The sequence below is a fragment of the Tachyglossus aculeatus genome, chromosome X5 (genome assembly GCF_015852505.1).
Source record: "Tachyglossus aculeatus isolate mTacAcu1 chromosome X5, mTacAcu1.pri, whole genome shotgun sequence".
NCBI classification, from domain to species: Eukaryota; Metazoa; Chordata; class Mammalia; order Monotremata; family Tachyglossidae; genus Tachyglossus; species Tachyglossus aculeatus.
Genome location: NC_052097.1, coordinates 3,082,177 through 3,096,156, shown reverse-complemented (window position 1 = coordinate 3,096,156; position 13,980 = coordinate 3,082,177). Strand labels below are relative to the sequence as shown.

At 52.8% G+C, this 13,980-nt stretch overlaps 1 protein-coding gene across 3 annotated transcripts in view; it reads left to right on the top strand.

The window, feature by feature from the left end:
- Window positions 1–4,730, top strand: part of DLC1 (DLC1 Rho GTPase activating protein) — a 150,400-nt gene extending 145,670 nt beyond the window's left edge. For all 3 annotated transcript variants that reach the window (XM_038769243.1, XM_038769242.1, XM_038769244.1), the window contains 5 exons: window positions 718–832; window positions 1,101–1,319; window positions 1,453–1,670; window positions 3,040–3,213; window positions 3,600–4,730. In XM_038769243.1, coding sequence (XP_038625171.1) covers window positions 718–832; window positions 1,101–1,319; window positions 1,453–1,670; window positions 3,040–3,213; window positions 3,600–3,720 — 847 coding nt within the window. In that variant the 3' untranslated portion in view covers window positions 3,721–4,730. The remainder of the gene's footprint in view (window positions 1–717; window positions 833–1,100; window positions 1,320–1,452; window positions 1,671–3,039; window positions 3,214–3,599) is intronic.
- The last annotated feature ends 9,250 nt before the right edge of the window (window positions 4,731–13,980 follow it).

Sequence of the window (13,980 nt, the reverse complement as noted above, 5' to 3'; positions counted from 1 at the left end):
GGCCATGCTGCTTTCAGTAACGCTTTAAAAAAAGCAGCCTCATCCTCAGGAGGAATCAAGGGTCAGGACTCTGCCTCAAACTGCGCATGGAAAGCCAACACCCCTCCCTCATCATCATCATCATCATCATCGTATTTATTGAGCGCTTACTGTGTGCAGAGCACTGTACTAAGCGCTTGGGAAGTACAAGTTGGCTTTTCAAGTACAAGTTGGCTGGGGGCTGCTCTGGCATCAGCATCAGTCAACAAACCCTTCTCCCCTCACCTGGCCTCTCTGGTGCCCGGGCATCCCGGACCAGGTTGCTCAGCAACGTGGCCTAGTGGAAAGAGCTTGGGCCTGGAAATCAGAGGACCTGGGTTCTAATCCCAGCTCCCTACGTGTCTGCTCTGTGACCCTGGGCCAGTCGCTTCACTTCTCTGGGCCTCTGTTACCTCATCTGGAAAATGGAGATTAAGACTGCGAGCCCCGTGTGGGGCAGGGACTGTGTCCGACCTGATTACCTTGTATCCACCCCAGTGCTTAGAACGGTGCTCGGCCCATAGTAGGCGCTTAAGAAATACCATGGCTATCATTATTATTATAATTATTTGCTCAGTTGTGGAGAGCCGATGAAAAGGGGAAGTCCCAGTGGGTTGCCCCGCTGGCCCGGTCTCCCCCCATATCCCGTAGGTGCCCACGATCCCCCAGGACTAATCGTGGGCGGCTGTCTCGCCCCAGGGTCATGCAGAGGAAGCAGAGCTTGGGCAAACCGGACCAGAAGGATCTGAACGAGAACTTGGCCGCCACGCAGGGGCTGGCCCACATGATCGCCGAGTGCAAGAAGCTGTTCCAGGTGAGGTGATGCGCGGTGGGCAAAGAGTTCGGGTGGCCCGGCGCAGAGATCTCCCCCGCCACCCACCCTACCTCCCCCCTCACATACAGATGTACTGATTGCTGCTGCACTGGCCGGGCTGGGCTCTGGCCCGTCCGAGCCAGCCCGCCCGCTGCGGCCTCAGGAGGAGGTCACAACAGGAGATCTCTGGGGGAGATCGGATGGGCTACCGCCCCACACCACCACCAAGCCCCATCCCGTCAGCCCGGCCCCCCACTCCTCCCCCTAGGTCCCCGAGGAGATGAGCCGCTGCCGGAATTCATACACGGAGCAGGAGCTGGGCCCCCTGAGCCTGGAGGCGCTGGGCCGGCTGAGCCGCGAGGAGGACGGAGACTACCGCCACTTCCTCCAGGACTGCGTGGACAGCCTCTTCAAGGAGGTCAAGGACAAGTTCCGCGGCTGGGTCAGCTGCTCCACCGCCGAGCCTGCCGAGCTCTCCTACAAGAAGGTGGGTGGGCCACCCCAAAGCCCCCTTCTTCCCCACCACCCCCGGGCGAGGGGTTCGGGAAGGGGCGTGAGCTGCACCATGGCCCCGTCTGGGCCGCCTTTCCTTGATTGGCATTTCGGCCCCGTCCCCCCAGGTAAGCGAGGGTCCCCCTCTGCGTCTATGGCGGTCATCCGTGGAGGTCCCGGCCGGGCCCGAGGCCGTGCTGAACCGGCTGCTGAAGGAGCAGCGTCTCTGGGATGTGGACCTCCTGGACGCCAGGGTCATCGAGACGCTGGACAGCCACACGGACATCTATCAGTTTGTGCAGAGCAGCATGGCCCCGCACCCCGCCCGTGACTTTGTCGTCCTCAGGTCAGTGGCCTCGGGCCGGGCCGGGGGCTGAGACGTGTCCCACCAAGCCCATATCTATAAACAAAGGCTCACTGCCTACTAGGAAGAGTCAGTCGGTTATATTTATTGAGCGCCTACTGTGTGCATAGCACTGAACTAAGTGCTTGGGAGAGTGCAATGAGAAGTATGATGAGAAGCAGCATGGCTCTGGGGAAAGAGCACGGGCTTTGGAGTCAGAGGTCATGGATTCAAATCCAGGCCCCACCAATTGTCAGCTGTGTGACTTTGAGCAAGTCACTTCACTTCTCTGGGCCTCAGTTCCCTTGTCTGTAAAATGGGGGTGAAGACTGTGAGCCCCCCGTGGGACAACCTGATCACCTTGTAACCTCCCCAGTGCTTACAACAGTGCTTTGCACATAGTAAGGACTTAATAAATGCCATCATCATTATTACTATTACAACAACAGAACTAACACATTCCCTGCCCATAATTAGCTTACAGTCTAGAGGGGGAGACAAACATTAATAGATATAAATACATGACAGATATGGACATAAGTGCCGTCGGGCTGAGGAAGCAAGTCTGGGCAAGCAACGCAGAAGAGAGTGGGAGAAAAGGAAAGGAGAGCTTAGTCAGGGAAGGCCTCTTGGAGGAGATGTACCTTCCATAAAGCTTTGCAAGGGAGAGTAATTGTCCTACACAAAACAGTTAGTAGACGGATCCCTGCCCTTACAAGGACTTTGCAACGTCAGCCTCCTGTCTGTACTTTCCTTTAGTGACCATCTCCCCCACTGGACTGGAAACAACTGGAGGGCGGGGATGTTGTTTACCAACCTGACTGTATTGTACTTCCCCAAGCCCTGAACACAGTGCTCTGCCCACAGGAAGCTCTCAACAGATACTGTTGAGATAGGTTTGCAACCACCTCTTAGAAATTCCCTCATTCGGCAGTGAGCACTCTAGTAAGCACATACCATGAAAGACACGGTCCTTACCCTCAAAGAGCTCAAACCCTAACACAGCAGGCTCCAGACGGACACATAAGAGGTGTGGTTTAAGGGTATTTATTGAGTGCTCACTGGGGCAAGAGCACTTGGGAGGGAGAGTACCAGCAGGCTCACCTAAGCCCTACCCTGGAGGATCTTACAATAAGACAGATAGACACAGCAGATTTCCGGCTGGAAAGAAACGCTTGAATCTCAGGGAGCTTGGGACCTAGGGAGAAGAGAGATGACTCCAATAGGAGGTGGGATTTCCGAAGCCGGGTTGGGGAGTCCCAGGCAGGAGAATCAAGGAGGGGAGAGCGTGAGCTGGGGTGTGGTGGGAGAAGAGAGGTGTGGGGGGGGTGGCCAGCGGGGCCATCTGAGCCGAGGCCGTTTGCCCTCACAGAACCTGGAGGACCAACCTCCCCAAAGGAGCCTGCGCGCTGCTGCTCACCTCCGTGGACCACGGCCGGGCGCCCGAGGCCGGGGTCCGGGTCAACGTGCTCATGTCCAGGTACCTGATCGAACCCTGCGGCTCGGGGAAGTCCAAACTCACGTACATGTGCCGGACCGACCTGAGGTAGGCTCCGGGACCCGCGGCCGGGAGCGGGGGGGATGCTGGGGGCGGGGGAGTGGTCTCCCAAGGGTCTCCCGCCCCAGGCCGAGGGGGGCTGGGAGAAAGGTGGGCAGCAGAGGACTGTCGAGGCGAACCCTTGGTAAGTCGGTCAGTCGTATCTATTGAGCGCTTACTGTGTGCCCAGCACTGTCCTAAGCGCTTGGGAGAGGGCGACAGAACAATAAATAGACACATTCCCTGCCCCAAGAATACCTTGTGTGTGGAGACACGCTCCCTTGTCTCCTCGCCGTGTCCTCAGATGAGGGCACCAAGGCTGGGGGTGGGGTTGGAGGGCAACCGGAGTCCACGGGGTTCACCGCCCGCCGTCCGTCCGTCCCTCTCTGCACCAGGGGCCACATGCCAGAGTGGTACACGAAAGCTTTCGGACACTTGTGCGCCGCCGAAGTGGTGAAGATCCGAGACTCGTTCGGCCCCCGGCACCTCGAGGCCAAGGACGCCAAAGCCAGGTGACCCCGGGCCTTCTGCCGGCCGGAGACCGTGCCGGCCCTTCCCTTCGCCGAGGGCGAGCGGGCGCCGGTGGGAGGATTGCTTCTGAGAAGCGCAACTTGAAACTGAGCCGGGATGTGGAAGATCTAGCGGCGTGTATGTGTGTGTTTGTGTGTGTGTGCGGGCCAGCCTGTCGGCAGGCACCCTGGGTTCAACCCCGGCGAGAAATCCGTCGGGTCCATCAGGGGTGGGAGGGGCGTGCGTCTCTTCCAGTGCCATCTGCGGAAGGTTGGCACAGAGATGGGGGGAGGGTGGGATGGGGGTCGCCTCCTGCTTCATGCCCTTCCCCTCGCTGTGAACCCACCCCACCCATCTTGGGAAACTAGCCCTAGGGCTGCATGTTCGGTGAAGGTGATGTTTGTCACCCCACCGAAGTAGCGGACCCTGGGACGACGGGGCGGTTTATGTTACAGGTTTTACTGTAACGGGGGTCCGGTGGGGAGGGGGCGGCCGGCGGGCACGGAGCGGCGGGTGGAAAGTGGGTCCGTGATGTGGGTAGCGCGGTTACCGTTGTCAGTGTTATTATCGCCACGGCTTCACGGCCGAAGGGCCGGCCACGGGTTGCAGGCGGCGAGAGGCGGCCCATCCGTCTTCGTCCCCGGGGTTCCTCGTGGACGTAGAGCCGCCTTGTGCAAATTCAGAGCTGTGAGGGGGCGGAAAGAAACCCGGCCTTTCATTGTGTGAGCGTATATTTTGTACAGTTCAGTCTATTGAGCCCCCCCGGGCTGACTGGTGCAGGCATACCTAGGTAAAGCATGAGAATGATATTATTTAAAATATCCTTGTATTTATACCTCAGATATTCTTTTGGATTTTTGTACCTCAAAGCTTTTGGTTTTTGTTTTTTTTTTCTATTGTAAATAAGCTTTTCATGGGGAGAGAAAGAGGTTTCGTAGCTTTACTCCCATGTGTCTGTACAGAGTAAATATACTAATCGATCACTACACCGTGCACTATTAAATGTGGAAAATGGACACGTGCTTCTGGTGCCTTTCCTTGGTGCTCAGTCCCCCGGTAAACACACTCCCCTTCCACCCCCCTGGGAGCCCCAGAACCTAACACTTGGGGAGGAGAGAAGGAAGGAGTGGCTTGGCTCTGCCACTTACCTGCTGTGACACCTTGGGCAAGTCGCTGAGCTTCTCTGGGCCTCTGTTTCCTCTTCTGTAAAATGGGGATTCAATACCTGTTTTACCTCCGCCTTAGGCAGCATCTGCGGGGCCTACTGGATAGATCACGGGCCCGGGAGTCAAAAAGATCTGGGTTCTAATCCCGGATCTGCCGCTTGTCTGCTGTGAGACCTTGGGCAAGGCACTTCGCTTTTCTAGACTTTGGTTACTTCATCTGTAAAATGGGGATTGAGACTGTGAGCCCCATGTGGGGCAGGGACTGTGTCCAAGCTGATTACCTTGTATCTATCCCAGCGCTTAGAACAGTGCCTGGCACATAGTAAGCACTTAACAAATACCATAAACAAAAATGACTGTGAGCCTTGTCCTCTCTCTGGCCTGGAATCCCTCCACCTTCATAGCCCTCTAAAATCACACCTCCTCCGAGAGCCCTTCCCTGACTAAGCCCTCATTTCTCCTCCCCACCTTCCCCTCTGCATCACTTATGCACTGGGCTGGGTACCCCTCAAGCCACTCAATTGTATTTATTGAGCCCTTATTGTGTACAGAGCACTGTACTAAGCGCTTAGGAGAGTACAATACAGCAATAAACAGACACATTCCCTGCCCACCCTGAGCTTACAGTCCAGAGGGGCTTAGCCCTTTGACACTCACCCCCGCCTGCCCCGGTGTCTACATCCTTAAACCGTGGCTCAGTGGAAAGAGCCCAGGCTTTGGAGTCAGAGGTCAGGGGTTCAAATCTCGGCTCCGCCAATTGTCAGCTGTGTGACTTTGGGCAAGTCACTTCACTTCTCTGGGCCTCAGTTACCTCATCTGGAAAATGGGGATTAAGACTGTGAGCCCCCCATGGGACAACCTGATCACCTTGTAACCTCCCCAGCGCTTAGAACAGTGCTTTGCACATAGTAAGTGCTTAATAAATTCCATTATTATTATCATTATTACTATTCCCTCTATCTGTAAGTTAAGCCCCTCCCCTTGAAGACTAACGTCTTTTTGGGCAGGGAACATATTTGTACTTCCCAAGCGTTTAGTATAGTGCTCTGCACACAGTAAGCGCTCAATAAATACGATTGATGATGATGATGATATTTGCCAACTCTGTTGTATTGTCCTCTCCTAAGCGCTTGGTACAGTGCTCTGCACACAATAAGCACTCAGTAAATACCAGTGATTGACTGAAAGGGACTGTGCCCGAACTGATTGCTCTGTATCTACCCTCAGTGCTTGGCACAAAGAAAGCAAAAACAAATATTTGGACACCTCTAAATCTATGCTCCGAGGGCACTGGCTCATCTGTTTTACTGGTGAGCCGAAAGTCGGCTAGCTACAATGTCAGTCGCTTCACAAAGGCATTTTTATTGTACACACAATTCTGGATCATGTGGGTAAAAAAACAGGGTATCCTGATGAGACTGATGATAGCGTTTGTAAAGCGCTTGCTACTCGAAATCTCTGTTCTAAGCACTGAAGTAGACAGAGCACAGGCTGGGAATCAGAAGGACCTGGGTTCTAATCTTAGCTCCGCCACTTGTCTGCTATGAGACCATGGACAAGTCACTTCCCTTCCCTGGCCCTCAGTTCCCTCTTCTGGAAAATGGGGATTAAGACTATGGGCCCCATGTGGGACAGGGTCTGTGTCCAATGTGATAAGCTTGTATCTACCCCGGTGCTAGTACAGCCCCTTGCATGTAGTAAGCGCTTAATGATACCACAGTCATTATTATTATTTTCTGTACGTCAGTTACCTCATCTGTAAAATGGGGATTAAGACTGTGGGCCCTACGCGGGACAGAAACTGTGTCCAACCCACACTTAGAACAGTGCTTAACAAATACCAATATTAATTAAGTGCTTACTATGTGCCAAGCACTGTTCTAAGCACTGGGGTAAATACAAGGTAATCAGGTTGTCCCACGTGGGGCTCACAGTCTTCATCCCCATTTCACAGATGAGGTAACCGAGACACAGAGAAGTTAAGTGACTTGCCCAGAGTCACACAGCTGATGAGTGGCAGAGCGGGGATTAGAACCCCTGACCTCCGACTCCCAAGCCTGTGCTCTTTCCACTAAACCATGCTGCTTCTCTAACTTAACGAATATTATTATTATTATTATTATTATTATTATTATTATTATTATTATTATTATTATTATTACTACTGTTAGAAAGGACCCTGAAGGGCCGCTTACCTGGCATCCTGGCTCCATTGGTGACCCCCAAACCGCTCCGGTACGCGGAGGAACCTGGCTGGCTCTGGTCTCCTGGGGTCCTAGCCCATTTCTTTCATTAATTCATTCAATCGTATTTATTGAGCGCTTCCTGTGTGCAGAGCACTGCACTAAGCGCTTGGGAAATCCAAGTTGGCAACCCATAGAGACGGTCCCTACCCAAAAGTGGGCTCACAGTCTAGAAGGGGGAGGCGGAGAACAAAACGTATTAACAAAATAAAATAAATATGCATAAATAAAATAAATAAATAAAATAAAACTTCCTGCCTGGGGGGTCAGAAGCAGTGTGAGCTGACCCTCCCTCCTGGAAGGCCCAGCAGGTATTTTTAGCTATCCAAGGAGGATTCTAGGAAGCAACCGGCTTGGTTCCCGTGGAAACCATTGTGCACACAATGGACACAATGCAGACCCAGCTGAGCTTCAAACACAAAAGCAGGAGCCGGCAGGAAGCCCCCAGGCCCACCATCTCTGCTCCTTCTCCTCAGGACCCGCTTCTCCACCATCATCATCATCAATCGTATTTACTGAGCTCTTACTGTGTGCAGAGCACTGTACTAAGCGCTTGGGAAGTACAAGTTGGCAACATCTAGAGACAGTCCCCACCCAACAGTGAGCTCGCAGTCTAAAAGGGGGAGACAGAGAACAAAACCAAACATACTAACAAAATAAAATAAATAGAATAGATATGTACAAGTAAAATAAATAAATAGAGTAACAAATATGTACAAACATATATACATATATACAGGTGCTGCGGGGAAGGGAAGGAGGTAAGATGGGGGGATGGAGAGGGGGATGAGGGGGACCATGTTGCTCAGCTGGGCCTCCTCTGGCTCTTTTAATTAATTAATTAATGATGGCATTTGTTAAGCGCTTACTATGTGAGAAGCACTGTTCTAAGTGCTGGGGGGGGGATACAAGGTCATCAGGTTGTCCCACCTGGGGCTCACAGTCTTCATCCCCATTTTACAGATGAGGTCACTGAGGCCCAGAGAAGTGAAGCGACTTGCCCAAGGTCCCACAGCAGACTCGTGGCGGAGCCGGGATTAGATCCCTTGACCTCCGACTCCCGAGCCCGTGTTCTTGCTACTGAGCCACGCTGCTTCTGTAACAATAATAATAATAATTAATAATAACCATGGTATTTGTTACGTGCTTACTATGTGCCGGGCGGGGACACACAGGCAAATCTGGTGGGACGCAATCCCTGTCCCACGTGCAGTTCGCAGTCTTGATCCCCATTTCCCAGATGAGGGAACTGAGGCCCAGAGAAGTGAAGTAATTAGCCAAGGTCACATAGCAGACAAGTGGTAGAGCTGGGATTAGAACCCATGACCTTCAGACTCCCCAGCCCAGGCTCTATCCGCTAGACCGGATAGAGAAGCAGCGTGGCTCAGTGGAAAGAGCCCGGGCTTTGGAGTCAGAGGTCATGGGTTCAAATCCCAGCTCTGCCAATTGTCAGCTGTGTGACTTTGGGCAAGTCACTTTTAACTTCTCTGTGCCTCAGTTACCTCACCTGAAAAATGGCGATTAAGACTGAGCACCCCGTGGGACAACCTGATCACCTTGTAACCTCCCCAGTGCTTAGAACAGTGCCTTGCACATAGTAAGCGCTTAATAAATGCCATCATTATTATTATTATTATTAGACCATGCAGCTTCTCGAACGCTTCTCATCCCCTAAACCCGAGAGAACCAGCGTGGCCAAGTGGAGAGAGCACAAGGCTGGGAGTCAGAAAACCTGGGGCCTAATCCCGACTCTGCCGCTGGCCTGCTGTGTGACCTTGGGCAAGTCATTTATATCTGGCTTGTATCTATGCCAGTGCTTAGAACAGTGTCTGGTACACAGTGTCGGGGAAGCAGCGTGGTTCAGTGGAAAGAGCCCGGGCTTTGGAGTCAGAAGTCATGGGTTCAAATCCCGGCTCCACCACCTGTCAGCTGCATGACTCTGGGCAAGTCACTTAACTTCTCTGTGCCTCCGTTACCTCATCTGTAAAATGGGGATCAAGACTGTGAGCCCCACGTGGGACAACCTGATCAGCTTGTAATCTCCCCAGAGCTTAGAACAGGGCTTTGCACATAGTAAGTGCTTAATAAATGCCATAAAACAAAGTGGCAAAGCTGGAATTAGAACCCATGACCTTCTGACACCCAGGACTGTGCGCTAGCCTCTACGCCAGACTGTAAACTCCTGGTGGGCAGGATTTGTGTCTATCAGTTGTATTTATTGAACATTTACCGGGTGCAGAGCACTGTACTAGGCGCTTGGGAGAATACAATAGAACAAAGTTGGTTGACATGTTCCCTGCCCACAACGAGCTTATGGTCTAGAAGGGGGAAACAGACTTTAATAAGAATAAGTAAATGATATGGACATTAAGGTTGTGGGGCTGAGGGAGGGGGGAATAAAGGGTGCAAACCAAATTTAGGGGAAGAAAAAAAGAGGTAACTCACGGTTCCCAGGTAGACTTGTTTGGGCATCGACGAAGCAGACCAGATGCTGGCTCACGGGCGGCTACACACAGACTCCAGGTGGATAACACGGTCCCAAGAGAGTTCCCTGGCTCACCTGGTCGGCTTTGACTCCATTTCCCCGGGAAAGCTGCTCTTCTGGGGCCGGGAGATGATCCAGGGTGCAGTAGGCTGCCTGCCGACTGCTTGCCTGGCACCCAGCAATGGGCTCTTATCCGCTTTAGGCCTGTTGTATCTTCTGTGCGTGGCGATGCCCGGCGCTGGTTTCTATTCCCCGACTTGGTGTGTCTGATCCCCCAAGGCGGCGGGCACCAGGCCGGTCTGGCCGCCGCTGGACTCCCCTGTGGCTATTAGTAGGTGACCTTGGCAGAGCCTGTGCTTCCCCGGAGGGCCGGCTGCCCCCACTCCAAAAGGTTGTGGGGGTCCACTCCCCCGTGGCTATTAGTAGGCGACCTTGGCAGAGCCTGGGCTTCCCTGGGGGGCCGGCCGCCCCCACTCCAAAAGGTTGTGGGGGTCCACTCTCTGAATCCCATCCTGCCGGCGGGGTGGGGAGGGGGAACAGGGGCCGCACTTGAGGCTAAAAGGGCTGTTCAAGCCTGGGGGTGGGCAGTGGAGAAAGGCCACCTGACATCATCCCAGGCCCTGTGTGACAACAAACAGACCCAAATGTCGCCCGGGCCTGGCTCCCCCCGGCCCCGTGGTGCCACCACTCCCCAGAGAACACTTGCCTCCTAGGGGGTCAAGGATGCTACCCTGAACCCCCAGAACAACCGGCAGCTTGACCCGCATTCGCAGCCCTAGCCCCCCCAAACTGCCCTCTTGGGGGTCTGGAGGAAGGAGCCCGTGGAGCCTGGAGAATAATGGGGGTTCCACGGATGGATCCGCCCAGTGGGTAGCCAGGACCAAGGTGGCTACCTTGGCCACTGCCTGCTGATCAGTGGGCACCTCTGCCCTAGACGTTTGAGAAATTCCCACGGTGCTCTGCTACACACTGTGGCTCCCCTCCTTGCCCGCTGCCCCCGGGGGGAAGCAACACCATGCCAGCTGATGCCACTGACCCATTTTTTTTCCCTGGGGGAGAACCAAGTCCCGGTTGAGGAAGGGGTCGCCGAGGGACAGGGGACATGAGCGAGGGTGGCACCAGAACCAAACCCAACCTCACCCCCGTGGCGAGACATGCCTTCTGTCATCCCCTGGTAGTGAATTCTGGGCCATGTGATTACGAAGGGCCTACCTTTGGGTGGGGAACTTAAATAATTAATTATGACATTTGTTAAGTGCTTACTATGTGCCTGGTGCTGTACTAAGAGCTGGATGGATACAAGCAAATCAGGTTGGACCCAGTCCCTGTCCCACATTCATTCATTCATTCAATCGTATTTATTGAGCGCTTACTGTGTGCACAGCACTGTACTGAGCACTTGGGAAGTACAAGTTGGCAACACATAGAGACGGTCCCTACCCAACAGCGGGCTCACAGTCTCAATCCCCAGTTTCCAGATGAGGTAACTGAGGCCTGGAGAAGTGAACTGACTTGCCCAAGTCACACAAGTGGCGGAGTCAGGATTAGAACCCATGACCTTCTGACTCCCAGCCCTAAGCTGGAACCATTTCTGCTTGTTTTAGGCAACTTCCTTCTGTGTGAGTGTGCCTGTAGACCTGCCCGAAATGTATCTGTGGGTGTGGATTGTTCTGAGGGTGCATGTGTGCATATGTGTTTGTGTGTGTACCTGTAGATATGTGCTTAAATGTCCTCTAGACTGTGAGCTCGTTGTGGGCAGGGATAGTCACTGTTTATTGTTGCATTGTACTTCCCAGCTCCGCCAGTTGTCAGCTGTGTGACCTTGGGCAAGTCACTTAACTTCTCTGGGTCTCAGTTTCCTCATCTGTAAAATGGGGATTAAGACTGTGAGCCCCCCGTGGGACAACCTGATCACCTTGTATCCTCCCCAGTGCTTAGAACAGTGCTTTGCACATAGTACGCTTAACAAATGCCATCATCATCATCATTTCCCAAGCAGTGTTTTGTGTGTGTAGGTATATGTGTACTCATACGCTTGAAGTGTAGGCAAGTGCGTATGTGTTTATGGGTGTGTTTGTGTGTGTGTAGGTCCTTCTGCATTTGTGAGTGTGAGTGGGTGTGCCAACATATATGTGCTTACATGTTTGTATGTGGGAATGAAATGCGACTGAATGTACAAATGAATGGATTTGTGGGTCTAGGTATATGGCTGGGTTTTCATGTGTGTTTGTGTGATTGCAATAATAATGTTGGTATTTGTTAAGCGCTTACTATGTGCAAAGCACTGTTCTAAGCACTGGGGTAGATACAAGGTGATCAAGTTGTCCCACGTGGGGCTCACAGTCTTAATCCCCATTTTACAGATGGGGTAGCTGAGGCCCAGAGAAGTTAAGTGAGTTGCCCAAAGTCACCCAGCTGACAATTGGCAGAGCCGGGGTTTGAACCCGTGACCTCTGACTCCAAAGCCCGTGCTCTTTCCACTACGCCACGCTGCTTCTCTTTGTGTAGTTGAGCGTGTGGGTGCACATATGTAATTGTGTTGGTCAGTGTGTATGTGTTTATGGGTGCTTGTGTGTGTGTGTGCATGCATTAAGCACTTAGTCCAGTGCTGTGCACACAGTAAGCGCTCAATAAATACGATTGAATGAATGAATAGTTCACTTTCCTAATGCCCAGGGCATTTAGTGCCACCTTGCTGTGTAATTGTCACCCTTTCCTTGGCTGGTGAAGTCCAGCTGTTTCGCCGGGTCCGGCCAGGGTGACCACAGACCACACTGAAAAACTCCACACCGCCCACTCTCCCCCAACGCCTCCAAAGACCCCGGCTCCAGGCCCCGAAATGTGACCGCCCAAAGATGTCATCAGGACACACCTGACCAAGGGAGAGGTTTTGGGGGGAGGCCGGCGAAGTCTGTAGGGTTAACGACCCCCTAACCCCAGAGCTGCCAAAACAAACTGCTTATCACTGGCTTTAAAGCAGTCAATCCCCTCTGCCCCCTCCTAGCTTACCCCGCTGATCTCCTCCTACTACTACTAATAATAATGATGATATTTGTTAAGCACTTACTATGTGCAAAGCACTGTTCTAAGCGCTGGGGGAATACAAGGTGATCAGGTTGTCCCACGTGGGGATCACAGTCTTAATCCCCATTTTACAGATGAGGGAACTGAGGCCCAGAGAAGTTGCCCAAAGCCACACAGCTGACAATTGGCAGAGCTGGATTTGAACCCATGACCTCTGACTCCAAAGCCCGAGCTCTTTCCACTGAGCCATGCTGCTTCTCTAGCCACGCTGCTTCTCTGCGGGCCCGCACACAAGCCGGCCGGCACACTTCGCTCCTCTACTGCCAACCTACTCGTTGTTCCTCCATCCCATCTATCTCGCCTTCCCTCTGGCCTGGAATTCCCTCCCCCTTCCTATCCACAGGATCTCTCTTCCCACCTTCAAAGCCTTACTAAAGTCTCATCTCCTCCAGGAAGCCTTCCCTGACTAAGCCCTCACTTCCCTGTCTAAACCCCGCCTTCTGCGTCGTTTACGCACTTGGATTTCTTCTCCTGAGCCACTTTGATATTCACCCCTCCCTCAGCCCCCCAGCACTTAATGTCCGTATCCATAATTTCCTTTAAAGTCTGTTTCCCCTCCTAAACTGTAAACTCCTTGTGGGCAAGGTTCGCCTATAATGATTCTGTTATACTGTACTCGCCTTTACCCTTACTGCACATAGTAAGCACTAAATAAGTACCACTGATTCTCTGTGCCTCAGTTTCCTCACCTGCATAATAGGAATTTGATACCTGTTTTCCCTCCAGAGCTTGATAAATACCCTGGATTGATCGACTGTAAAGCCACCATGGGGTCCTGCAGTCCGACGAGTAAGTTCCTCGAGGACAGAGTCCTTCCCTTCTACTTTCATTGCCCACTCCCAAGCACCTAGTACAGCACTCTGCATGTAGTAGGCACCCATTCCAACACCCTGCACACAGAAGGCATCCAGCACAACCCTCTGCACATGATCTACACCCAGGATAGCACCAACACACAACTGGTACCCAATACAATGCTCTGCATGCAACTGGCCCCCAATAGGGCACTCATAACAAAAATAATGATAATAATAATAATAATATAGGCCCCCCCATTCAGTACACAGTATGCACAGGTGGCACTCAGCACAGTGATCTGCATACAGTAAATACCCAATAGGGCACTCTGTACCAAGGAGGTGCCCAGCACAGGCTCCTCATACAGGTCAGTCAGTCAGTTACCATATGTATTGAGCACCTACTGTGTGTACAGCACTGTACTAAGCGCTTGGGAGAGTATGATATAAAAATAGGAGGGGGCAAAGGCTGGCGTTAGAGGAGTGAATTG